This window comes from Calypte anna, chromosome 7 (genome assembly GCF_003957555.1).
Source record: "Calypte anna isolate BGI_N300 chromosome 7, bCalAnn1_v1.p, whole genome shotgun sequence".
Classification (NCBI taxonomy): domain Eukaryota; kingdom Metazoa; phylum Chordata; class Aves; order Apodiformes; family Trochilidae; genus Calypte; species Calypte anna.
Genome location: NC_044253.1, coordinates 4,159,970 through 4,184,956, shown reverse-complemented (window position 1 = coordinate 4,184,956; position 24,987 = coordinate 4,159,970). Strand labels below are relative to the sequence as shown.

General features: G+C 37.5%; 1 protein-coding gene and 1 long non-coding RNA gene across 2 annotated transcripts in view; one reads left to right on the top strand and one right to left on the bottom strand.

Annotated features, from left to right (window-relative positions):
• The window catches only part of ARHGAP15 (Rho GTPase activating protein 15), a 310,817-nt gene that overhangs the window by 128,760 nt on the left and 157,070 nt on the right, over positions 1–24,987 (top strand). Inside the window, exons 6-7 of the mRNA XM_008494359.2 lie at positions 22,154–22,252; positions 24,198–24,324. Coding sequence (XP_008492581.1) covers positions 22,154–22,252; positions 24,198–24,324 — 226 coding nt within the window. The remainder of the gene's footprint in view (positions 1–22,153; positions 22,253–24,197; positions 24,325–24,987) is intronic.
• The window catches only part of LOC115598590, a 43,227-nt gene that overhangs the window by 14,517 nt on the left and 3,723 nt on the right, over positions 1–24,987 (bottom strand). Inside the window, exon 2 of the long non-coding RNA XR_003987758.1 lies at positions 22,129–22,226. This is a non-coding gene — a long non-coding RNA (uncharacterized LOC115598590). The remainder of the gene's footprint in view (positions 1–22,128; positions 22,227–24,987) is intronic.

Below are 24,987 nucleotides of genomic sequence, written 5' to 3'. Positions count from 1 at the left end.
AGAGTTGGTGCAGAGATCCACCACCAGAGGTCAAGCTTAAGAGGCACCATGTGTTTTATTTGTATTTTACCCCCTTGGTGACTGCAGGTTTGGGTTAATTTGTTTAATTCAGAGCTAACCCTTCTGTTACCATGTGCTGAGCATCACTGCTCCATAGAGAAGCTCCCCTCTAGAACCCGGGGTTCCTCCCTTGAAGGATTTGCTGACAGTCCCCATGAGAGGAGTTTGTTTGAGTTTCATCAAAGCAATGAGACAGGCAAGTGGTGGGGTTGGTGTGACACCAAGGGGTGGTGACACCCTGGCTTTCCTTGGTAACTTGGCCGTCCCATCACCTTGCACCACATCCCAGTCTACCCTGTTGCCTCTGTTTCCCCCATGTAGGTGGGAATAGCCATGTTTGTGCTTCTACAGATGTGCAAAGGATTAGCTGGATTTTTTCACACAGCTCTGGATAGGGGAAAAAAAAAAGCCATCTTTCAGCCTGAAATTCAGAGTTGCAGTCCAAAAGAGACAGGGTTTCTTTCCTCAAAATGGGCTTTGTAACTGCAGCTTCTCATTACTGTAGCTGGGGAGGTTGCCTGCTATTCTCTGAAGGATGGTGGAGACATTTATGGGGCTGCCATTTTTGATCTAATCCTAAAGTAAAGTTCACATACCACCACAGCAAATGCACTGCCCAGATCTCCAGATGTCCTTGTGTCAAGCAGACAGCAGACACAACATCCAATTAATGTAATTTTGTTAGAATGGTTATTTTGTATTTAAATGATCTCTATTAAAAAAAAGAACCAACAAGTGATTTATTTACAAGCTTTATTTTTAAATGAATTGCTTTAAAAGCAAACAGTTTATAGCATGCAACTAAGTAAGCATAGAAAAAAATTACAATATGTTTTTTAATGTGGAAATTTCAAAGAGAAGGGTCTACCAGTGGGCAATATAAGTACAGAAGAACTGGTTTTAGGTGCACAAATAAATAAATCCTTGTATAAAAACAGTATGTCCAATGCTCTCAAATCGTGTCACATATCAAAACTGCTGTACATGATTTTCTGTTTGTAAAACCAAATAACAGAATATTAAGAGTCATTTGAGGTCATAATTAAAGTTCTTTGACATCTGCCTTTTTCTATTAGCCACGGCTACCAGATGTCCATGTCATGGGAACTGAAAATTATTAGTCTAATCATGTTTTCAATAAAAAGTAACAGAAACTTGTATGTTTGAAAGTTGCCGAGCGTTAGCTTGCCAGACTAAAAGACACTAAAGGGCTGTTTCCCTTTATTTTTATATTTGTCTGATGTTTTTATGTTGTTGTTTGCATTATTGGTACAGTGTTCTTTTTTCCCACCCTGTTCATTACTCAGCCACTCCGAGCCTATTGGCAGAATGAATTGAGTTATATATTTTCCTTAACCTGAGACTTGCTTGCATTTCAGTCTGCTGTGACTACCCTGCTTGTTCCTCTACCTGTATATTGATCAGCTTTATTTTATTGGGTCACTATACTAAAAGCTCTGTTGTTTTCAATTGTCTTTATTTCTGCTTGCATGCTGCTCTGTTCTTGCTGTATTGATTTGACTTTTTATACATTGCTTTGCTTCTACCCCAGTAGCACCCATTCACCAGCTTAATGATCACAGCACCGTATGGAGTACAATATATTGGCTTGCTAAATCAGTTCCATCATATTAATTTCTACTTCCATGTAGTACTGACCTATTTTTACTGTGCCACTTCCAAAACTGTCTTTGTTTATCCAATGCTGGCTGTCCTCCGTTGCTATAAGCATCCCTAGTTTTCTGTAGCTCTATTTTTAGTCGTGTTTTTTGGATTTGTTTTGGTTTATTTTGTTTTCTTTGGGTGGGGGATTGCCTTGTCTCATGTCCCACAAGTTCTTTTTTTTTTACTCTTTTATTCCTGGACTCATATGATGCTTTAAAACTCCTGGAGATGCTTAACTTCAGTTTTACAACCTAATCTCTTGTAGATGCTCAACTTTTCTTCTTTCTCCTTATCCCTATACCTAGGTATGAGGTAATCTTCAATTAAGACCTCCTTTGAATTTTTATTTTTATGGCTTATAATTCCTTCTTTGGCTGTTGTTACTGGCACAGGCTGAGAAACCTGGACACCAAGGGCTTTGTGTAGCTCTTGGCTCTGTATTGAGCACTAGGTGATGCCATGAGATGATGCCACTGCTTCATTTGTCTTGGGGAGGGTGGAGAGGAGTTGTGTATGAAGGGGGCTGCAGTACCTCTAGCTTTCAGTTGTGGTAAAAGAGAAGGGAGAAAAAAAGGAGGTTTTCGAAATGGTATAGAGAATGAGAAAAGCTAAGACTCCTCTCTCAGGAGCAGAGGGTGCCTCAGAGGGGGCTGAGGATGCAGCGTGGTGCCTTAAACCACATCTTTCACCGAACATTTGGTTGCAGCAGGAATTAAATTGCTCTTAACTTTCTTTGGAAAAGGTGTCTGTAGTGCTATTAACAGGGATATTAAGTAGATTTTATGGACAGAGTGATCCACCCCTTCGTAAAAATGTTTGAATGTTTGTGATTAATAAGTTTGGGGGTTTTTTTGTTTTTATTTCTATCTCTATCTCCAGCTTTTTTTTTTAAACCATAGCCATGTTGTAAACTTTAATCAATACAGAGAGTCTGTATTTTTTTGGAGGTCAGACTTTCCTCACATCTTCCCTAGCAAAGCCTGCTGGTTGCCTGCACTGAGCCATAGGCATCATTCTGACTCAAAACTGTGGTTATTTAACTCTTTGTATGGCTCAATGGGTTCCATTCCACTTTCCCCAGGGAGTAACAGAGTATAATCCTGGTATTATAATACCTTGCTTTTCCAAGCCAAGTTTGAGGCACAGCTGAGTAAGGCAAAACCAGCTCTGTGATTATAGCAGAAAGCCTGACTGAAAGGGTAGAAACTCAGGATGTGCACAACCTATTCAGTTTATGTTTCATGATGTGGAAAGGAAATCTGGGTTGCTGGTTTTATTTTTTATTTTTTTTTCCTCCTGGTTCATAAAAATGCAAAATAGCAAATCTAATAAGTTAGGTTTCATATGTAGTTTGGACATGAAACAAACTTTTCTGAAATATGTAATGAAAAGTGACATCACACTCATCACTACCCTGTTTTAAATTTAAACTCCCCTGCCTCGCATAATCAATTACTTACAGAAAATTGTAAAGCCCTTAAAATTCTGAAATGGTTTCTGGTATTTAATTATATAAGATTTTTGACCTGGCTAGGCAGATAATGTTAACACAGCTTTAATACTAAACAAGACTGAACATGTGTGTGCTTGACTTTTATTAAACTCCTACCGAAGAAACAGATTAATTGGAGGCTGATTCATTGGTGAACAGGCGTTAAAGACAGAAGGACCTTCTCACATTTTGTTCTGTTACCCAGGCTTATGCCATCTCAGGTTGGCAAGGAGATCCCAACTGTAGTGTTTTGAAATGTAACTGAAAGAAATTTTAGAATAACAGGAGCAAAAAAAAAAAAAGAAAAAAGAGAAAAAGAAAAGAGGGGGGGGGAAAAAAGAAAAAAAGGAGAAGAAGAAAAAAACAAACAAGAAATTACACTCTCTACATACAAAAAAAAAAAAAAAAAAAAAAAAAAGGAAAATTGAGCCTTTTTTCAAAATGCTGCTCTGATTCTCTCTTCTGTCTTGCCAAACGACCACCTGACACCTCCCTGACACAGGTAGTGCTCAGATAGGTTTTCATTAGTGATGTTAAAAGTGTAAATGGGATCATGGAACCATCATCTGTCGTGATGATTTCTTTACATGATTATTACTTCTCTCTCCCCCCCCTGGCCTTAGAACAAATTTTTAAGAAGATGTGTACAGGCTGTGATTAAACCACTTCAGATTAAGCTCGAAGTAAATTGAAAAAGTCCTTCTTAAAGCTCTCATTTAACAGTGCTTTACATCCATCTGTAAAATCAGAGCTTTCCTCATGAGCACCCTCGGAATAGCCCACTTCCCACAAGGTAGCAGAGGTTAAAAATAAAATAGCAAGAAATCCGTGGCAAAGCACATGTGAGATTAACGGGGTGAAAGTACTGGAGTGGAGAGCTGTTTTCTTCTGTCTGAGCTCCTCGTTCTGTTGTGCAACCCCCAGTCTGGAAATCTTAACACTGACACTTTCGTACAGATCGGTTTGTTAGCGATTTCAGATTTTAATTCAGCACCCTCGCTTGATTATTACTGACATTTCTTTTTTGTAATACTGAGAGAGAGAGAGAGAACATGCCTAAACAGATTTTTGCAGGAGCTAGGTGCTGGGCAATTTTGACATCAGATCCCAAAAATCGGGAGAAATGTGTTTCACTTCCAAGGTGTGTTTGTAGAATTAAAAAAAACAAAACAAAAAAAAAGGAGATGTGATCTGGGAGATTCAGCTGTGCCCTTTGGTAGCTTTAGGTGGATGCTGCTGATTTCTGGGTGTTTGGGGAAAGTAAGAGACTCTGCTGGCTTTATTTGGTTCTTGTGTGAAAGTGGGAGAAATGGGAGTATTTTGACAATTACCCATTGAGCTTTTCACTTCATTCAAATCTGCAGTGCAGCGCTGAAGTGGGTGAGTGGGTGTGCAAGGGAGAAGCAAAAAAACAAAACCACATACTATAAAAGCAGCTAAATGCTTGCACAACCCCTTGGAAATTCAGATCTCCACATTTATTAAAGTTCTGCATTTTAAAATCATGTATTTCTCTGTCTTCATTACTCCTGAACAGTAAAGATACTGGTAAAAATTAACCTCTGGCGTAAATCACTTGGAGTTGAAAAGATTATATGGCTTAATTTATGAAATTATTTGGTCTATTATATTTTATGAATGTTTATTTTACCCCCACAATCCAAAATTGTAGCAATTAAATACCATAATGAAATAGTGAGCTAAATTGCATTCTCTTACAGGTTTATATGTACACTTATTATTGTGTAGAAATAGCAAGAAATATTTGGGGAATTATTATTACAGCTGTTTCTAGGACTGAGGGTAAAATACCCTCTTTTCCATTCATTAGTTATTAGTTCATTATAACTGGCATTAAAACCATCAAACTTTAAAATGAAAATGCTTGGAAATTAAAAAAATAATAATATAAGGAATGTATCTTTAACAAGGTTGTTATCTAATATTATACCTCAGCATATTTTCTGTGTTTCCAAATTTAATTTATGAACTGATATTTAGGCTGTATATATTAAGTCCCTGAGCTGCATTACGAAACACTTAATGTAAAATACAACATGTGTATAGGCAGTTTAAAAAAGGTATCTCAAAGGCTATGTAGCAGAATAAACTTTCTTAATATTTGCCTTGCAACAGCTGATTTCTGGTTTTTTTCCTTTTCTGGTGTAGTAGAGCTTAAAGCACAATAGCTGAAAGGTGAACCTTTTTTTTATTTCAACATTCCCAGCCTGGTGAAACTGTTCTGCTTGCTACATGGTGTTATAAATATCAAGATTAGTTTCTTCTAAAATTACCGGTGCCAGCTGCATTCAGTTTCCCATGTTCTATAGTATTTTGTTACCAACGCTCTCAGTTTAGTGAGAGGGTTTTAAAAATCAAATTAGTCACAAAAATCTCCAATATTAAAATCTGTTGATAAGTTTCCCATATATTTTAAATGTTGTACATAAATCCATTTGCTTTGCTCAGTGAAGTGCTCCCACTAACATCCCTGTTTGTTCTTTTAACCCAATATGCTCACACATTAACAATAACCATTTGAATTTCATTTCTGGTACTCAGCACCTACAATTTAGATAACTGACAATCATTACATTGTCTACAGCAGTGCCTGGTGTATATGTGCATATATATTCTGCAGACACGTGGGTGTAAATATACAGCCATACCCTATCCTTAAAAAAAATAATATTCTATCGTAGTCTGATTTTGACCTCAGTAGAACAGCATATGTATTTTGCATATTCTTAAGAATCCCAGGGAATCATAAGCTCTGCACCAAAAAGCAGCAATTTTTACCCTCCAGAAGTCCTTACAAAATCTTGCTTTAAACCTGTGTGCATTTAAGTTCTTCAGCTGATATCATTTCAGTCTGAGAATATGACATACGGCCACTAATACAGGATTAATTGAGCACTTATGTGCAGTACAAAACATTCTTTATATATTGACAAATATTTCTAAAAAATGGATTGGTATTTTTGCTGTTAATTGTTTCATTACTGACCTTTACCTCTGTAGACATATGCAGTTTTCGTTTTTTTGGGTGAGACTTTCAAAATATTTTTTTTTTAAGTGTCCAATGCTCAGTGTTAGCAGTGACATTTTTACAGTCTATTCAGAAGCATATATTTCACTCTTTTGTATCTCATTTCTTTCTATTTATTTAAAACAAGTTAGCATGGAAGATCTTGCAGATTTAAGTGACAGTGATGATGTACAATATGCATAAAATCAGCCTGTCCCTACCCGTGGTGTGTATTGCTAGGGACTCCATTGCAATATTTACAGTTAAACTAAACTTTTTCAAATGAAGCAAAATTGCATTTGTTTTGCAGATTTGCTCATCATTAAATGTGAAACATTTCACATTTGTCTTTTTGAGTAATTGGCTTTTTAAAATGATAAGGTGCTCTGAACACTTGTTATGTGGATAGGTCTGACGTTGTATCCCAGAAATCCATATGCCATACAGACAGAACAGAAGAAAGATATTCACAAGCATGTCACAGATTGGACTGAAGCAAGCCAAAAACCAAAGTGCCATGGCATTAACAATAGCACCAGATTTACTGTCACGATTGCAATCTGTGCTGTATCATAGACAGAAGGAGAACTTTTGATAGGTAACACCTCAGTGTTTTTTAAATCTTTTTGGCAAATTATCATTTTCATTATATTTTTGCCTGCCATCAAATATTATTATAATGGTATTAAGTCGCGCGCGCGCACACCCGCGAAGTTTATTAGCCCTCAACAAAAGGGCTGATTTGTGTTCCGTGCTAACTCTTCCTCAAGAAAGAGGAAGGTATTTTATTCAAGATTAACACAGGTTTTAAGGCACAAAAGTAGCAGTGGTGGGTTTTTTTTTTTTTGGACATGTATTAAGTTAATAAAATCTTAGATAATAAAGTTAATAAATGTACTGAGAGAAACCACACACACCACGTAAAGCTCAACATCTCAGAAGTTTCCAAAGTTTCAATATGGTAAAGAAGCAGGATGAGGGGGGGAATATTTTTGCCTGGGGTTCAATCACCAACTACATTTTCCCATTGCAAGTGTGTAGATGCTTCTTTTTGACCATAAAAATCGTACATTTTCTTCCAGTGTAAAAAAAGCTGTATAAAGCAGATTTGGCAATACCATAATTCATGTTGAGCTCTGATAAGTGCTGAAAAAGATTTACAAACTCACAGCTTGACACTGAGCCCACATGTTGGGTAGAGTGGAGAAAAACCTCTAGAAATGCTACATAGAGCTTCCTGGCAGCAGAGAGAGAAACATCAGTCAATTGTTTTTCTTAATTGAAAGTCACCTTGGGACCTTGTTGAAAATAACCTTATCTGCCTAACGTTGCTGTTGTTTATATTACCTGGCTGGGGCTGTTGTCCTGGAGCCATTCACAACAGGCTTTTTAGTGAAAGAAAAACATTGAAATCCTTACTTTATATGAATTATAGATTTGAAACATGCTTCACGTAGGTAGGAAGTGAGAATTGTGAGAGCGCAGAAAAAAAATACTGAAAGGTTGAGTTCGGGTGTTGCTACCTTCTTTGCACTGGAAAGGACTTTTTTTTTTTTTTTAAATATACTTTTTGAGCATCCTCTTCTACAAGTCTTCCACTGTAGATATCACCCTTGTTTGAAATCATTGGGACTATTTGTGTGAGAAATGGTTGCTGGCATAATTATAGCTTGCCACGTTGTCCTTAAAACTATACTGGCAGCGCAGTTGGTGCTTGATATTCTTTGAGATGTTTCAAAGTTTACAGTGGTGCTGCTGCTGTGTTTTGCACTTGTTGCCATAAAATAGCACGTTGCCACAAAACGTTGTGGGAGCTTCATTTAAATACCACAAGCTCTGCTCTTCTGCTTGAAGTCTGATGAAAATCAGGCATTAGATATAATTTTGATTGTAGCAGGGAATAGTAAATTTTCAACAACTTTTTTTTTTTTTTTTTTTTTTCCCTTCAGTTACAAAAGGTTTGGCTAGGCATGTGTTGGTTTAGGTTCACTTTAGCTGGAGTTAAGCATCTAAACATATCTCCAGACTCTGCTTGTGCTGATGCAGACATCATTGAAGATGAACCATTATTAGCAGCAGCTCTGTTTTCCACTTCTCCTGCACTGCCACTGCTATAGGAACTGCAGAGTGCTTGTGTGGATGTGAAACTCATGTAAAGAGGTTAAAGTTGTAAAAGGTTAATCATTTTTGACAGTGGAGATGTTGTCATGAGTGGCAACACTTGCTGTTATCTGCTTCTCCACCCCAGGTGTAAAGGTATGTGCAGTTATTTAATATTTGCTCTCAGACATAAGGCTGCTGCTATTTGCCACTCTAGGAAGGGCAAAATGAGATAATCCTCAGATAAACCTAATTGCAACTTCCCCTACCTGCTTGCAACAGCTTTCCTATCTCTCTGATCTGTACTAGCAGAGTCAATAATTTGTTTGAACAAGTTTTCTGTGTAATCATTAATACACTTATAACATATAATGAGCTCTGTATACATGCAAATGCATCATTTTTAAGTACTTGTGTAGATTTAAGGGCATTGTTTCCTCATAAAATGGAAATCAGAGCTTTTCCTCTTAGTAAGAGATGGATCTGCAGTGAATTCCGAAGTTGATTTAATTTTACAGTGCTTCTGTCCTTACATGCTGTATTTGGAGTCTTTTTCAAGAAGAGAAATAACACTTTTAAAACTGCATCAAAACTTAGAAGATTTTCTTCAATCTCTCTCACCTTCTTACAGTAGTCAGTGAATGAAAAGTTTCAATATAGAAACTAAAGCATTTAGAAACAAGTTCTTTTTCAACTTTACCAGACACTGCTCAACTCCCATTGTACTTATATAATGATACTTCTAGATAAATAATGAAACTTGTGACTTGTAACAAACGAAAATAAAGAGAAAGGCAATAAGATTAAAATGGGTACCATTCACGCCCCGTATGACAGCTTGGAGGACTCTAGCAGAAAAGTAACCAGCTCAGTGAAAAAATCAGATGCTGTGAATGCTATTTAACACTGCAGCTTTTCACAGGAGCTCAGCAGGAAGTTATTTAGCACAGGTGCTTCTGTAAGTCTGATACCTTGGGAAAATTCGCAAGGTTCTCCGTCTCTCTTGCTCCGTGGCGGCTGCGAAGCTGGTCCTGTGATGCAGGAAAGGGGTTTGGAGTAGGAAATAGAGCGTATGGGCAAATGAGCAAGTTCAAACGTAGGAGCTGCTCTAGATTCATTTTCTTGGTTGCTAATTTTTGTAAGGCATGACAGTAGTGAGGTGAATGACCTGTCATCGAGCAAAAGCGGTGAAAAATGGGAGTGAGTTATCGTTCAGATTTAAGCGTGAAACCCAGAGCACGTTCTCTCCTCTGGTAAAAGCAGCTTTCCTGAGTAATGTGAATATCAATGCTTTCTTTCTTAGGTGAGAATTTTGATAAAAACTCACCTTTCTTGACATTTCTCACTAGTTTATTTAGATGTGGTGCGTTTCTGTGTGTTACACCACAAAGTTTCTGCCTGCATGTTTTTGTATTTGAATAAGAGATGAAATGGTATAGCTGAATTTCCAAACACCTGAAATTCTCAGCCTCAGTAATTTCTTTTTTTTTTTCTTTTTTTTTTTTTTTTTTTTTTTTTTTTTTTCCCCTTCTTTTGATTCCCAAGTTCTGCCAGTATCTAATTTATGGATTAGTTCTTTGTAAGGTCATCTTCTAAGTGAATGACTTCTAGTTAATCTTAGATGTTATAAGCTGGGCTGTGACAGAGAATCAGTTCATCTGTTCTCAGGAGTGAGTTATGGGGGACTGTTGGCAATTGAAGAGCCAGAGTTTAGCTGAAAACTAGCTATAATTTCTTACACAGTTATTGTTTTTCCTCTCATTTGCTTCAAGGTGATCTGGTTGTGTTTGGATTAGTCTAGACAAAGGTTGAAGAAAAACAAGTTATTTGTTTTCCGATACTGTGTTCTTCAAGTAGGTAGATAAGGTTATTGGTTTGGGTTTGCTTCTAACAGTGAAGGAACTGATAGGTAGTGGTCTTTTGTGTTGTTGTTTTAAATTTTTTTCTCCTCTAATTCCTTAATCTATTATTAATCCATTCTCTTCTTTCACTTGGGCTAGAAGGTATATCTTTCTTTTGCTGTTAGGCTTATAAGTGATAGCTAACTTTTTTGCTTGTGGTTCTGCTGTTTATTTACATGCAGCTCTTATTGACAGTCACTAACATACTTTTGTTCCCTGAAATATTCCCTCTGTGAATAAATATATCTTTTCTGCTATTTTTTCTCTGACTGATTTGCTTTTTTGAGTCTTGTTACTGAAAACAGCACAAGTGATCCTGTTCTGAAAGCTGCATATATCTTAATGAAGCACCTTGCTGAATCAGGGCTACCATGCTCCAGCAGATGAAAGGAAAGCACATAAGAAGCTGTACTGCCAGGTTCTGCTTTACATGTTCTTTTTTTAATCAAATTTTAGCCTTATTAGCATAGAGGATCACCATTTTGCAAAATAAACAAAAATTCCTGGTTGTATTCTTGAAAGTGTTGGGAAACATTGTCGTAGCTGATTCTGTTTATAGTTCAAGCCCACTTGCATGTCCCTGCTCATAGACATAAAAGAGAGGCAGTCAGCTCTTCCATCTCTGCTCTAATGATGAAGTCCCCCAAATCACTGGGAAGCAACTTCTCAGTTTCCTTTGCCAGACTCAGAAATCTGATAACATCCTTAATTATTTCATTGGCAGCAGAACGGGGCAGGGATTGGGTCGTAGGATTGTAATACAGGGGAACACAACACTTTGAGAAACTTGCCTGAAATTCCAGTTACCTTAAGACTTTTCCTTTTACCTCACAGTATTAAGTGTTAAAGTTACTGATTGGATGTTGCTTTCGAGTTGCCATATGCCACTGGGTTCAAGGACAGTGGTGGCATAGCTGGTGTCTTCTAGGAACATGATGGGAAGAGCAGGGAATGGATGAAGGTCACAGGGCTGGGGAAGATACTCCGGTAAAAGCCCTTTTATACCTATGGATTGTGTTGCTGGATAAACACGAGTCTTCTGGCACATTCACAGTGCTTGAATTAATATGCAATGATGACATCTTTGGACAAGGAGGCCCTAATGCATTTTAAACCACTACTTATTTCCCTGTCATGTGAACTGTACATTTATTAGTGACAAGAAGTGGAGCAACAATCATGGTGTTGCAGAGCTGCAGATAAACATGGGTTATGATTATAGCATGGACAACTCAAACCCAACTACCCAACCATTTCTGTGGATAATTTTGGATATTTTTAGCTTCTCTTATGTTTACATCCTTAAGCTCCTGTAGAAGCTGTCACCCCCAAACCTGAATTTGACTACACTGCATCATCCCAAAGCTTGCAATAGAGAAGAGTATCAGCCTTTCAGACACAGCATATTTAGAAAAGAGATTCTGCCAAATTCCCCAAAACCACTTCCCAATTCCTCTCACGAATAGCAGGAAATTACTTGTTATCAGTGGGTAATTCAACCACAAACGTTATTGATTATCCAACCTCAATCTTTACAGTCTTGGTGGCCAAATATTTTGCAATCATTCTCTCTATTTAAAACTAGAAGATGGGATTTTTATTTTGGAAAAAAAATGGGAGTTTTTCAATTTTTCTGCATGCCACATCACATTGTGGTGCATCCCTCCAGATTGTCCAGTGTGATAGCCAGAAGCTTGACTGACAGATGTCAAAGTTTACATCATGTTCTAATACATGAAAAAAGTCCAAATTATAAAGAAAAAAAAATCAGATACTTGTGAAAGCTACACATATTTTTAAAATAACATATTTGCTTTTGATGGTTGGTATTTGCCATATTCCAGAGCAAACCCAAAACTCAACAACTGGGAGGGGAAGTTTGTTTTGCTTATATTTTTTCTTAATTTCACTGTATTCCTTAAAAAGCAATACATTGCAGAATTGATCAGAGTAAGTTGTGTTTTTGTGAGCTATATAGTGACATATTTTTATAGGGTTTTTTACCCAGTTACTGCTAGCTGATTAAATTCAGTTAGTGTAAGATATTCACTGAGTTCTGAGCTATATGCTACTTTCCTAGAAAAGCTCCCTTTAGACACCTATTGTGAAAAGATAATTTGATATTTTGGTTATGTGCTATTTTTAAATAACATTTTGAATAACCTTCTGTCATTACTACACTACCAAGTAGAGTAGCTGACAAATTTTAGGGCCATAGCATTTCCAGTGCTGTCAGTACAATCTCAGAATGTTTAAAGAAAAATCTCAGGATCCTCCAACATTTGAAAACTGGTTTGAAACTATCAAGAAAATTAGGAGATATTAAAAGTTCCACTTTTTCCAGATTAAAAGAATTTTTAATTTCAAAAATTAGACGATGCAATTCTTTGAATGAAATCCTGTCTTTGTACTATCTATGGCATGATGCTGTTTATTAGATAAAATACCTTCATTCCCAAATGGAAAAAAAAATCCCACAATTGTTAGGAAGGTTCATAAGTCTATTATCTTTTAGGAACTGCATTTGAAATATCCATGTTCTTCTGTACCCGTTAAGAACTGTATGTATGGTGTCACCCATGGAAATTATCTAACAAGGTTGTGACTCCTTAGAAACTAGAGTTCTAAATCTCAAACAGCATAAAAATGCTATGTAGTTTTACAAATGGAAATCTTTCCAGTTGCTGTAGTTGAAAATGTTTCTTTTCTTAAATGAATAGAATAGCCTTATTCAAAGAATTTTTAGTCCTGGTTCATTGTTTTTTCTAATATTTACCTACAAATAAAAATGGAAAGAGGCAAACCAAAGATGATACACATTGTTTGCTCCCTGTATGCAAGGAAAGATGATAATCCTTATATTTTTTTCTGCCTGCAACACTTAGGAACTTGACACAGCTGGCAGAATGTATGTTCTGATCATGGACCAACTTTGATGTTTTACTTTGTTATTAAACAATAGCTGATGTGGTCACGTAGCAGCAGGATGTTATGCTTCTCGTTCAGTAGACCTGCTCCTATAGCAAGGGACCTCCTGCCTCCTTGCCCCAGGCCATAAACCCCTTTACTGCAGAGATGTTGTTTTGGATCTCTAGCAGTAGGAGGGTTCCTGTGTTGTTGTATTGGCTTTTGGTAAGCCAATAAAATAAGGTAAACAGCTACTTTGTAAAGGGACCACATGTTCTACACGCTCGGTTCACAAAAAGGTTCTGTGCCACCAAAAAGAAAAAAAAAAAGGAAAACATCTGAATGAGAAGGAACTGGTGTAACAATGATATAGCAATGAAAAATCCCATTCAGTAATGCTGTTTCATGTCTAAGAGATGCTTTGTACAACAGTCCTCACAAGTAACATCTGCTATCAGAGGATTTGCAGATACACCTTTGTTCACTGCAAACTGAATTTGTGTCAGTATTATAATGCAGCAGATTTCTGCTTTTCACTCAAACCAGGATTAGCACTGACTTGGGCTGGAGGGCATTCAAGCTGCTGTTCTTCTTTTAGCTATATTTCTCTGTAAACATCTAATTGTTTCAAAAAGTGATGTACAGTATGCAAAAACCTGAATTCAATGCAAATAAGTCTGTGCAGCTCTAAAGTTAACAGGTGTTCTCATTAGTGTAAGTAGACAAGGAACGATTCTTGAATGTTTTATAAACACTTATAATCATGGCCAAATATGTTACTATAAGTATAAAGATCTCTGTTTTCTTATTGTGCAATCTCAGCACTTATTAATAGGAGACACATGTCAGTAAATGAAATACTAAAAGCCAGCACCGACTCCTGCCTGCAAATAATGTAGCTGTAAAATGCTCTGCTACTGATGAATAGATTTCTGGCTAAAATAAGCATCAACAAAACGAAATCTGCACACATATATATTTTAAATATATATCTTTGCTTGTACTGAAAGTGGAGAGTTCATTCTCCCTTTGAATTTTGTTTGTTACAAGAACTTATCATGTGGAGTCTTACTCACATATATCATAAAGTGTTATAACATGCATATAAAATTGGACAGGAGGACCATTTATCACTAGGTATTGTCCAGCTGGTAAAGCTAAGAAAGACAGAACTTCTCTAAGAAACCATTGCCAATATCTCTGTGTGTGGCTGTGTAATATATAGCTTCAGACTGCAAAGGCAATAACAGTAAAATATTACCCCAAGGAGAAAAGTAGCTTGCAGTAGGTATTCATACATTGCATTTAGCCTTCATCTGTGGAAAAAATGTGCAATTGTCTATTCCCCAACTTCCTCCTATGCACAGACATGACTGAGTTGTGTCTTAATTATTATCTCTTGCTTCTCTGCTCTCATCTAGTTTTGGCAGTGCCTTTTTTTCCCCTTCTCAAGTCTGGTGGCTTCCATCTCCCTGGACTTTGGCTAGGGAGGACTTTCCCTTTCCCACAGCAAGGGTCTGTGTATCCATGTGGCTGGAGCAGAGGGCAGTATAGGCAGGGAGTACCTGGGTGGCTGCATACAAGTGTCTGACATCCAGGATGCTCATCTGCTGCTGGTCTTGTAATTTCCTTTTTTCCTCTTTTCCCTCTGAAGGAAAACCTTGTTTTTCAGAGGCCAGTCCAAGTAGACCAGCTGTGAGTCCAACTCAGATAGGTCATAACACCACTGTATCAAAACAGCAGGAAATCCTTCTCCCAGTGTGTTCCTTGGATGTTTAGCAGAAAGTACTTGCTCTGCCTTAGGTTTCCCTTTGACCAAACAGCATGTGCTAGAACCTGGAATGGTGGGTGAAAAAAGAAAAATGAGAAGCTGTTCCTTGAAAGAAATGAAGGCATCCCAGGACCCCTGGCAGGGCACTGGACCTTTTTTCCCTCCTCCAAGGAGGGTCTGCAGACTGTCCAGCCTGAGCTCCTTATCAAATCCAAGGAGGAGTTTAGGTCCAAGGAGGAGTTGTGGCCTAATCAGCTTTAATTGTGACGTCCTGGTTATTCAGCATCTTCCTTACAACTGAAATAAATCAGTTCTTCTGTAACAAAAATTCTTCACAGCCAGAAAGAAAAGGAAAATATGTCTTTAAATGCAGAGAGAAGACCTAGTTCTCTCCTTGCTGATATCCATGTAAGTCACTAGAAACTGGTATAAATTATCAGTCCATTGGACAGCAAAAGAGAAAAAATTAGGCTAAAGCATTTTTTTTTCTTCTTTATAACAGTCTTTGTAAGAGTTCATTATTGGTAAATTACGTTGAAAGACTCAGTCCCAGAAATTTACCAGGAAAAAATAACAATAGAGTTTCCTCTAAAACACTTGTTCTTTCTTGGAAGTTTGACCCCAGATTTGAGGCTCTTGAAATCACTTCAGAGCCATTGATGTGTACACCCCAAATACAGGGTTAAAAAAAGCAACTTGTGTGTATTACCAGTTTGCTTTAGGACAAAGACCCCACAAAAACTCCTGGACAATGGATATGTAAATCAGTCATACCACAAGGTGATGGAATTGAAGATGTATCCTATAAACATCTGGCAGCAGCTGTCATGTACTTGCTAGTAGTGCAGAAGTTGTGAAAACATGGGATCTGTTTGTTGCCTCTTCGCAATAGTTGGTTTTCCTGGTAATTTTTACAGAATCAGAAGAAATAGGATAATGATAACATAAGGTTCAACATCTTTAGATATGTAGAACATTTTCTGTTGCTTAAAACAAATATTCCCAAAGAAAGTATAAAACATTTTTCTGACTTGCAAAGTTTTTGCAGTCTATCATTTAAATTACTTAAATAAAGGGAGCTTTACTGCTCCCAAAAGCTGAGAATATAACACCCGCCATGCATATTAGCTTGATCTTTTTGACAGACCAGAAAAGTGTTTGTGTGTGCCAATTAAAACAAAAATGGATCCCCAGTGGCTTGTTCCTCATACAACTTCTGAAGACTGCTATCATTGTATGCTGGGGTAACCCTGGATAAGGCGGCTATCCAAAGTAAACAAACTTTTCAAAACTTTCATGACAGATGGGGGTTACAAATGCATTTTAATAAGAGAGTTGCCAAAGCAACTTTTTTTTTTTTTGAAATCAGCATATATTTACTTAACATCTAGCAACATTGGGAACACAAGGCAGATAGTTTCTCACAAAATTTTTTTAACAAATATCATTTTTTTTGAAAGATTGGTTGAAGACCTTTTCTTTCAAGCTGATATTTCCCCATCACTTCAATGTTAACTTTGCTCGACATCCAAAGGACTGCTAGATGGGTAAAGCCAGACTGTAACACGAGACAGACAATCTGCTTGATAATGAAATTTCTTGGGTAGTCATAAACATCTCAGAGTCCTTTAAGTAATTTAACTATCAGCATAACCATGACTACCTCTGTTTGATAGGCTGAATCATAGAATGGATATATGATGCAGTATGGATATAATGCAGCTCAACACCAATCCTTCTGGTTTTTATTTGCATTTCTTGAATGTTAGACTCTTGTGCACTCAGAGATATCTTATTTATCCTTTCTGCTGCTCCCTCTTTCAGCATAAACATGGCCAAGAGACTGGATTATCTGTGAGAAAGAATTTAAGATCAGCTTCCAGAAATTCAGTTAGACTTTTGACATGTTTTTAAAAACTTACATGTCTCTGTCCCAGTTTAATTCAAATCCAGTTAATTAAGCCACAATGGAGCATAGAGTCTCCCAAGTTTAATTAATTCTACTTCTACGGTGGGTGTGGACACATGAGTATCTATATTTTCTGTATTTATTCTCAAGCTATATTATAGTCTTGTGATTTTTTTCTTTAGGAATATTTACAAAAAGAAAGAAATCTTTTCTTTCTTTTTTTTTCTCCTTTTTTCTTTTTCTTCTCTTCCCACCTTTCCCTCCCAACCCTCATGGCTGCCATGCAGATGGAGTGTGGTTTGTCCTGTGTTACGTAGGCTGGGTGGATAGATCCCAACCTGAAAAAAAAAATATCAGGAAAGTAGAGGGCAAAACCTAGTTTCCTCTTCATTATGGGTAACCACAGTGATTAGCATGAGTAGAAAAAAAACACCCTTGTGACATAGCAAGGTGAGATTAAGGGAGCAGTGGGATGGGGGAAGAGTGTTATCTTTTGAGCTAGAAATGCCCCAGCAACTCACGTTTCCTTTTTTTCCTACACATATCAAGGGCAGCAATCCCAATGCACAGTGCAACAAGAGGAATTCAGTTTACTGAATTTCTGCACACAGAGGTATCTGTCAATCCAGGTTTAAATCACTTAGCGCTCACCACAAGCTGTGGGAGTCCCAGGTGACATCAAAATTGAGGTTTTCTGCACTGGGTTAGCATCTGGTGGGGTTTCCATGGTCCAGAAGTGTGATAATCCAAGGCTGAACCATTGGAGTGGGGTTTACAAAGCTTTACTCCAATAGTCCAGCATTTTTTTTGGATATCTCACATTCAGAGGGAGTTGAAGAATAGTATGTTTCAGTGTTTGGCTGAAATAAGTACTGTGTGGTGTTTTCTTGGTGACCATACACAAGCAATACCTGAGCCAAACACTTCCTGAGCTGTTTAGTCCATTTCCTTTTGCTGCAGGATAGAGATTGTAGAGGTTGTTGGATTTTTTGGTTGCATTTCTCCTTTCCCATGGGGTTCTTCACTTCCTGTATTAAATTTTGTTCTTGGCATTGTCTGAAAATAGTTCATCACTGCAAATAATACTTGTAGCCACCAGAGATGCATAAGTACACTTTGAAGTGAGGGAATCAATAATGGGGTTTGTATTTTTGTTTCGCTGTGTGAATTTATCGCCCTTCTCCATATCTCCGTAGAGTGCCTATCAGTAGGATTGCTAAAACTGCCTCCATCCCTCTTCTGAAGCTAAAACAAATGTATCTATAGAAATGCATATAGAGAGATTCTAGGAACAACACTTTTCTTTTTTTTTTTTTCTTTCCACCCCCCCCCCCCGCCTCAGCAGCCAGACCAAAGTTTGGATCAAGGCGATAGACACAAATCCCTGGGCTTTTATCCCATGATAAAACCCATTCTGGCTTTTAGCTCATTTTTTTCCATTGATGTTAGGTACACCTTACAAGGGAAGAATCTCAGAGACATGCTCTAAGAGGTTATCCAGGTGATCAGTAAAGGTTTGGAAGCCCTGGAAGATTGTAGCCATGCATGGGACAGTAACACATCCCAAAGCACATCCCAGCACTGGAAAAATAGATGATTTGTGGGGTTTTTAGCAACCACTGATCCTTGGTGAGTTGCAAGATATTTTTAGGTATTATAAAGTGGTAAAGGCATTGATTAAGTAGTGTCCTGAATTTCTCAGTGCTATATAGGCATCTTTTTCTTTGATAACATAGGATATTGTTGAACACAGCCTTTTGGTACATCATAACGGTGACATGCAAAAGAACCTCATCTCTCCAGTTGTAGCTTTATAAGCTGACAAAAGAAATCCTTAATAAGCCACAAATAGAATATCACCAAAAAAAAATGCTTCAACCTGCCCCCTCTGCCCTTCCCACACTTTGTTGGCAGCCTAGCAGTGTGTTGAATTTAATACACGCTTACCTGTGGTGAACAGAAATTTACAGAGGATCAGTGCTTAACTGGAGCTCATTGTGGAAACTGCCTTGTGTGTGGATTCAGCCTTTGAAGTGATTTTTTTTTTCAAGGTATTGTAGCAAGACAGAGAGAAGTGAGGCATTCTGACTCCTCTATAAGCAACCTGAAGGGCACACCCTTTGCAAATGAGAGGGTTGGTGTCAGTTGTCATTCCTTGTGGGTATTTATTGCTGACAGCAGCATCATAATTCTGCCCGGGAAGGTGGGAAGATCGTGCTAATTCCAGGCTGTGGCCTTTGCAAATAGGATGTCAAAGAGAAACTTGAGGAAATATTTGACTAAGTGAAATACCTGGCACAATGGAGACTGGCAACTCTATCTGGAGCTCTTAATTTCTTTTTTTTTGTGTTTTTTTTTTTATTATTATTATTTAGGTTTATCTTTCATGGTTTCTTTTCTCCCATCCCTCTGTTTATTTCAGCAGTGCCTGACACAAGGACGGTGTGTTAGCATGCCTTAATATTGAACAATTTATGCTTGTTGTTAGTTATACATCATTTAGGGCTGTGATCATAAATTGTTCAATCACAAGGTTTAGTCAAAGCAAGCATTCTTTACTGATGTCTTTTCCCAAGGGTGCTGAAAATTCGATTGTTCAAAGTGCAAATATGGTTTAGCAATCCCTTCCAAGAACCATTTATCAGAAATCCTAAAGAGGTAATATATAAAAGTGGGGTAGGAAACCTACACATTAAATGGGATTTACCAGCCAAAGCCTTTGGAACTGCTTTCCTGTGAATGACTGGAATGGAGCAGAACAAAGTCAATTACTGACTGTAATTAAGGAGTGGAAGCATTTAAACTGTAGAGAGCAGTAGCAGTCTTCTTGAAACTGTCTGGTTACTCTGAAGATTAGTCTCAGGAAAGAAAGGAAAGAACTTGAACTATATCTTACAGAAAGTATATTTTAAACGAATTCTCTTCCTTCCCTTCTATGATCTGTTTTTACAGATTTGCTCATAAAACACTGATAATATATGGTTATCAAAACAACACATTCAGACAAAGAAACTTTCAACGTGTATTTTGCTTTGGTCTTGTTAGCAGTGGAGTATCTCTTTTGCATATCATACAGTGCAAATGTTTATGCAGTGCTGAATACTGGGATTTTAATAGAGGCTGAATTTACTGAACGGAAGACTGAACTACGTTGTGTCCTTTTTAAGCCAGTAAATCTAATTATATATGTTGCTCTTGCTTTGAAAATATTATTCCGTTTCATAATTTTAATAATGATTTGTTTATACTGGGAGAGAGGTTTTAGATTGAATTGTTGCCTGTGTTTAGTCTAATTCATAGCTGCATGTATACATTAATAAATTGTGATATAATATAATGCCCTTCAAACCCAAAGGTTGCCATGTGGGCAGGTTAGCTCATTCAGCTGCTCACCTAAAGTTGAATTTTGACTTTTTTTATATACTTTTGGTAAAGAGAACAGTGAGTGTGTGAGTATTGTTGGCTGTTGAGTAATACAGAAATTAAAATTTCTCCAATTAATAACACTTTCATGCACACTGGGGGATTGTTGGAGGTCCTCTCCTGACTGCTATGGATGGGATGGCATGAACATCTGCAGCCAGGCAGCCTCCTAGCCCAGGCCAGGGTCTTGTTCCCACATTCTCCCCAGCTCTCTCACAGGATATCTCCACTGGAGCTATGCTGATGGGATTTTCCTTAATGCTGATGACTTTGGAAACCTTTCTCATAGGCATTTCCTCAATAACAGGAGGGTTATAGAGCAATTAATAAAACATTAAAATGTTTTGGTGTTTTTTTAGTTTTGTTTTGTTTTGTTTAGGTTTTTTATTTGTTTGTTTGTTGTCTTTTGTTTTGTTCCCTCTTAGTGTTTCAGTTTTAAGAAAGATACAGGGAGTAGGAGGGGGTTGCTGAGGATCTGTTGTTTCTTTTAAGCTTCAGTAAAAACTCTTGATATGGGGCAGATGCAGCAAAACAGTAGCACTTGGGGCTGATGGATTTACATAAATAGGCTGTGCCAGGTCTTAATGGCTTTCTTCTGCTTTTCCTCATGCTTTGGTCAGAGGGAAATCTCTCTTGGCTACTGTGTTCATCTCTTCCCCAAGCAAGACATCAGGGAAGTTTGGACCCTTACCCCAAAAAGAACTCCAGTGTGTGCCCACTGAATCCCTGAAATACTGACACCCAGACACGCAATGCCCATGAAGTTTTGCACAAGCAACTTTTAAGGGGAAAAAAAAATAAAAAAAAAAATAAAAAGGCAAAATCTCTGGTTTCAGAGCTGACTGGTTTGGAGGAGCTCATGCCTCTTGCAGAATGTGGTGGAGATGTAACCCTCTCTTCACTGGCCAGAAAACAGGTGATGCTGCTGCGCCCTGGACTGTGCTCCTTGACCACGTGCACCAGGGCTCTGCTCAATAGTCCAGGGGCACAGCACAGCTCCACATCTCAGTTTTGCCATCTGTAAAGTGGTCATTTGAGCATGCTGTATAAAACATCTGGAACTCTGGTCTGCTGCAAAAAGATATTTATGCAAAAAAAAAAACCAACAAAAAAACCCCCAATAATAAATGAAAAAAAAAAGTGAGGTATCAGTATTATCATGGTGGTTTACAGAAGTTCAGACCAACAGCATTTGCATGTGTATTTTCACCAAATATTGTTAGGCAGTGAAAAAAAGATTATCAGGGGATTGAATATTCTTTTGATAAATATTCCCAGTGAGTGGGTCAAAAATGTAAATCGACTTCTATTCAGACAAACTGGGGATTTTTTTCATGATAAATGGGCTCCTAATTACTCTGCTACAGCCATCTTTGATGGTACTTTTTTTTCTTTTTTTCAATGTGAAAAGAGTGACATTATTAATTTTACCAAAATGCTTGGAAGTGGCCACTGAAATCACAGGTATATAATAAATGTGTAAATTCAAGAATGGAGGTAGGGGATTTAAAAATAATAACAGGAAAGTAGTAATGTAAACAGAAAAGAACAGGAGTTAATTCTCTTTTTGCATTCATTTTTTCCTCAGGGTGCTTTGATTTCCATGTGAACTGTGTCGCCTAACACCGAGTTTCCTGGCTTTTCTTAACTTTTGTCACATTCCTGTTATTTTTGCAGTATTTGTGTTCGGTGGTTGCATTGCTGAGACAATATCTCGTTTGTTGTGACACATTCAAAACAGTTTCCAGACAGAGGTTCAAAACTCCTTAGTAACTCAGCACTCCAGGGGATAACTCTTGGTACAAAGGAGAAAGAGGGGTGCAGAGGGGAGAAAATGGAAGGAAAATCAGCTGCCCAGTGTCTTTTACTTACCTGTTTGTGCCCATGTCCTCCCCAGATCACAACAGTTTCAGGAAATGAGTTCCTCCTCCAGTCGGATATCGACTTCCTCATATTGGATTGGTTCCACGCTATCAAAAATGCAATTGACAGATTGGTATGTATTTGTTTTGGCTGTTACCTTTATTAATTAACATGTAGCAATTTCAACTTCATTTGCTCAGGCAACTCTGCAGGTTTTAGGCAGTCAGCAGCTAGCTAGACATCCCTTTCTCTGAAGGATGGAAAAATATGTATGCAAATGCACTAAAAAAATGTCAGATAAACAAGGTTGTTGAACAAAAATGTCATTTGATTCCTGCCTCGGAACGGAACGCTACATTTATTCCTCTGAAATAACAAGGACATTGGTTTGCTGAGGGTTGTAAAAGCACACAAGCACTTAATAACTAATGAATTTTTGCATTTTCTGTTGATGCAGCCTACACTATATAATCTTCAATAGAACTATTAATACATTTGAGCCTTTTATGAATTTTTGTATTACTTATTCACAAGAATAACACTAGCAAATAATATTCCTTTGTAACTGATTGCTGTTATTCTCCCAGGAAGGCTGGGGGTTTTCTACTAGAAGTAAGCAGTGCTGCATTTTATTAAAACAGTTTTTAATTACCAAACCAGATTCAGCTGTAGCTTTTTCTTTTTTCTTTTTTTTTTTTTTTTTTTCTCTTTTTTTTTTTTTTGCCACTCTCAGTATAAATTCCAAATGTCTTCTATCCCTGCCTGATCCAAGAATGTGTTTGTTTTTTTTTTAGAGGGCACTGGCTTTCCTTGTTCACTGCAGAAACAGGGGAAAGAAAAATATTCCCATTTCTTGCATTTTTCAAAGGTTTTGCTGCAGCGGAGTTGGTGGAGAGGGGCAGGAAGGGTTAATCAGAACACTGCTACTGTTTCCTTAAAGAGCTACAAACATTATATTACCCTGAGGCTATAATCAACCAAAGAAAGTTTGATCTGATGATGTATGTCTTCATATTGTGCATTTCATTGGGCGTGTGAGGATTTTGATATCCTACTGAAGATTTTGGGGTGGAGTTTTCCATTGAGACTAAAACCACTTTTTTTCTTAAAAAAAAAAAAAATTAAAATTATTCAGTTAAATATCTAATAGATTTAATGTAATTATTTTTGTATGTGTGTGCAACTATAGTAATTTTGTGGCTTCAGCAGCTCTGAGCATGGAGTGAATGCAGCAGTTGTGTGGGGCACAGGTAGTAGCTGGTTGGGGTGTTGGAGGGCAGAACCTGTCCTGGGGAAGGTTCCCTTTTGGGGGTGGGTACCACCACAGAGCACTCACCCACCATTTCATACCTGTCATTTATTTCAGATTTACAGCTCTGAACGAACTTTAAAGCCTTGCAAATTTCCAGGTCATTGGGAGGGCTAGATTTCACCTGACCCAATGCCACAAGAAGAGATGTGTGATTAGCCAAAATATAATCTTGGGGTTTATTTTCTTTTTTTTTTTTCTTCTTTTTTTTTTTTTTTTTTTTTTTTCCCCCCTCTATTAATAGTCCCTAATTCCCTAATTGTCACTGTGGATGCCAGTGGATTAGGGCAATAGAAAAGTTACCCCCTGCTTTTTCCTCAGCTTAGACCAGCTGAATGCAACCCCAAATTTGTAAGGATGTTTGAAGCAATTGTGTTTGCAAGAATATTTACTGTAACTAACTAAACCAGAAAGGCAATTTAAACAACCTTCCTCTTTGCAGACGTTTGGAAGTAGCCTGCAATGTGGAAATAATTTTGGTCTCTAAAGCCTAAAGAAGTAGGCCTTTTGTTTTCCTCACTTAAATGGGAATTTATCTCAGAAATTAAGATCAGTCTGTCAGGGCCATAAAAGCTTTGCCATATGACAAATTTTGCATTACACTTTACTTAAATTATATACTCGCTGCATCACTTGCTCAGTGTGTCTGCTAGCTTCTGATTTGGGACTGGCATTCTGTGATCTTGTGCTTCATTCTTACAAATAATAATTTTATTAAAAGCATGCACACACACATATATATACACATATATATATATTCTTTTCCCAGTCAAAAGAACGGAGTTGTACACCGAGAAATTTGGAGTTCAAGCTCAGAAGATCCTCCAGCATCGAATTACTGAATAGCTTAGACACTGAATCCAAAGATCCAAAGCCTGAACACAGAAAATCTCTAAGTAAGGCTTTTTCTTTTCTGAGTATTTTTTCTCCTTTTTTTTTTTTTTTTTCCTTTTAAAATAAATATGCCATTACAGACTAAGATAATTTTTATTACATACAGAATGTAAGGAGGATCACTGAGAGTTTTAAAGCTGAGTGTGTTCTGTGCCGATATACATAACTTGCATTTAAGTAAAGACAGTTACTAGCTCCAGACTTTTAAAGGGTGACATCCCCTTCTAAGCAAAATAAATTTGTTTAGGAGCAAAGACATTTATTTGAGCCATTTGTTTTTAAAAATAAGCAACATGAATCCTATGCTAATGGTCTATTGCAGTTGCTTTGTTTCCATTTTAGCAAAATACCTCAAATTGCCAGAGTAATTTTGCCTGTTGTATATTTATACACTTGAATTGCTGAGAGACCTGACATATCCTCTGTAGCTGACAGTCAGTGGTATATCTATAATTTTACAGAAGGTAAATTCCAGGGGTCGAGGTTGCTTTTTGTCAGTGTGATTAGAAAAGAAAGTGATCTAAAACTAGCAGGGATGGGCTTTGCTCCACTGAGACTTTCCTTTCCCAGTTTGTGCCGAGATTCTTGTGATGTTGTGGGCAGCAGACGCAGGAGCTGGTGGTGACCCTGAATCACTCACTCAGCAGTTTTTTAATTCCAGCCTT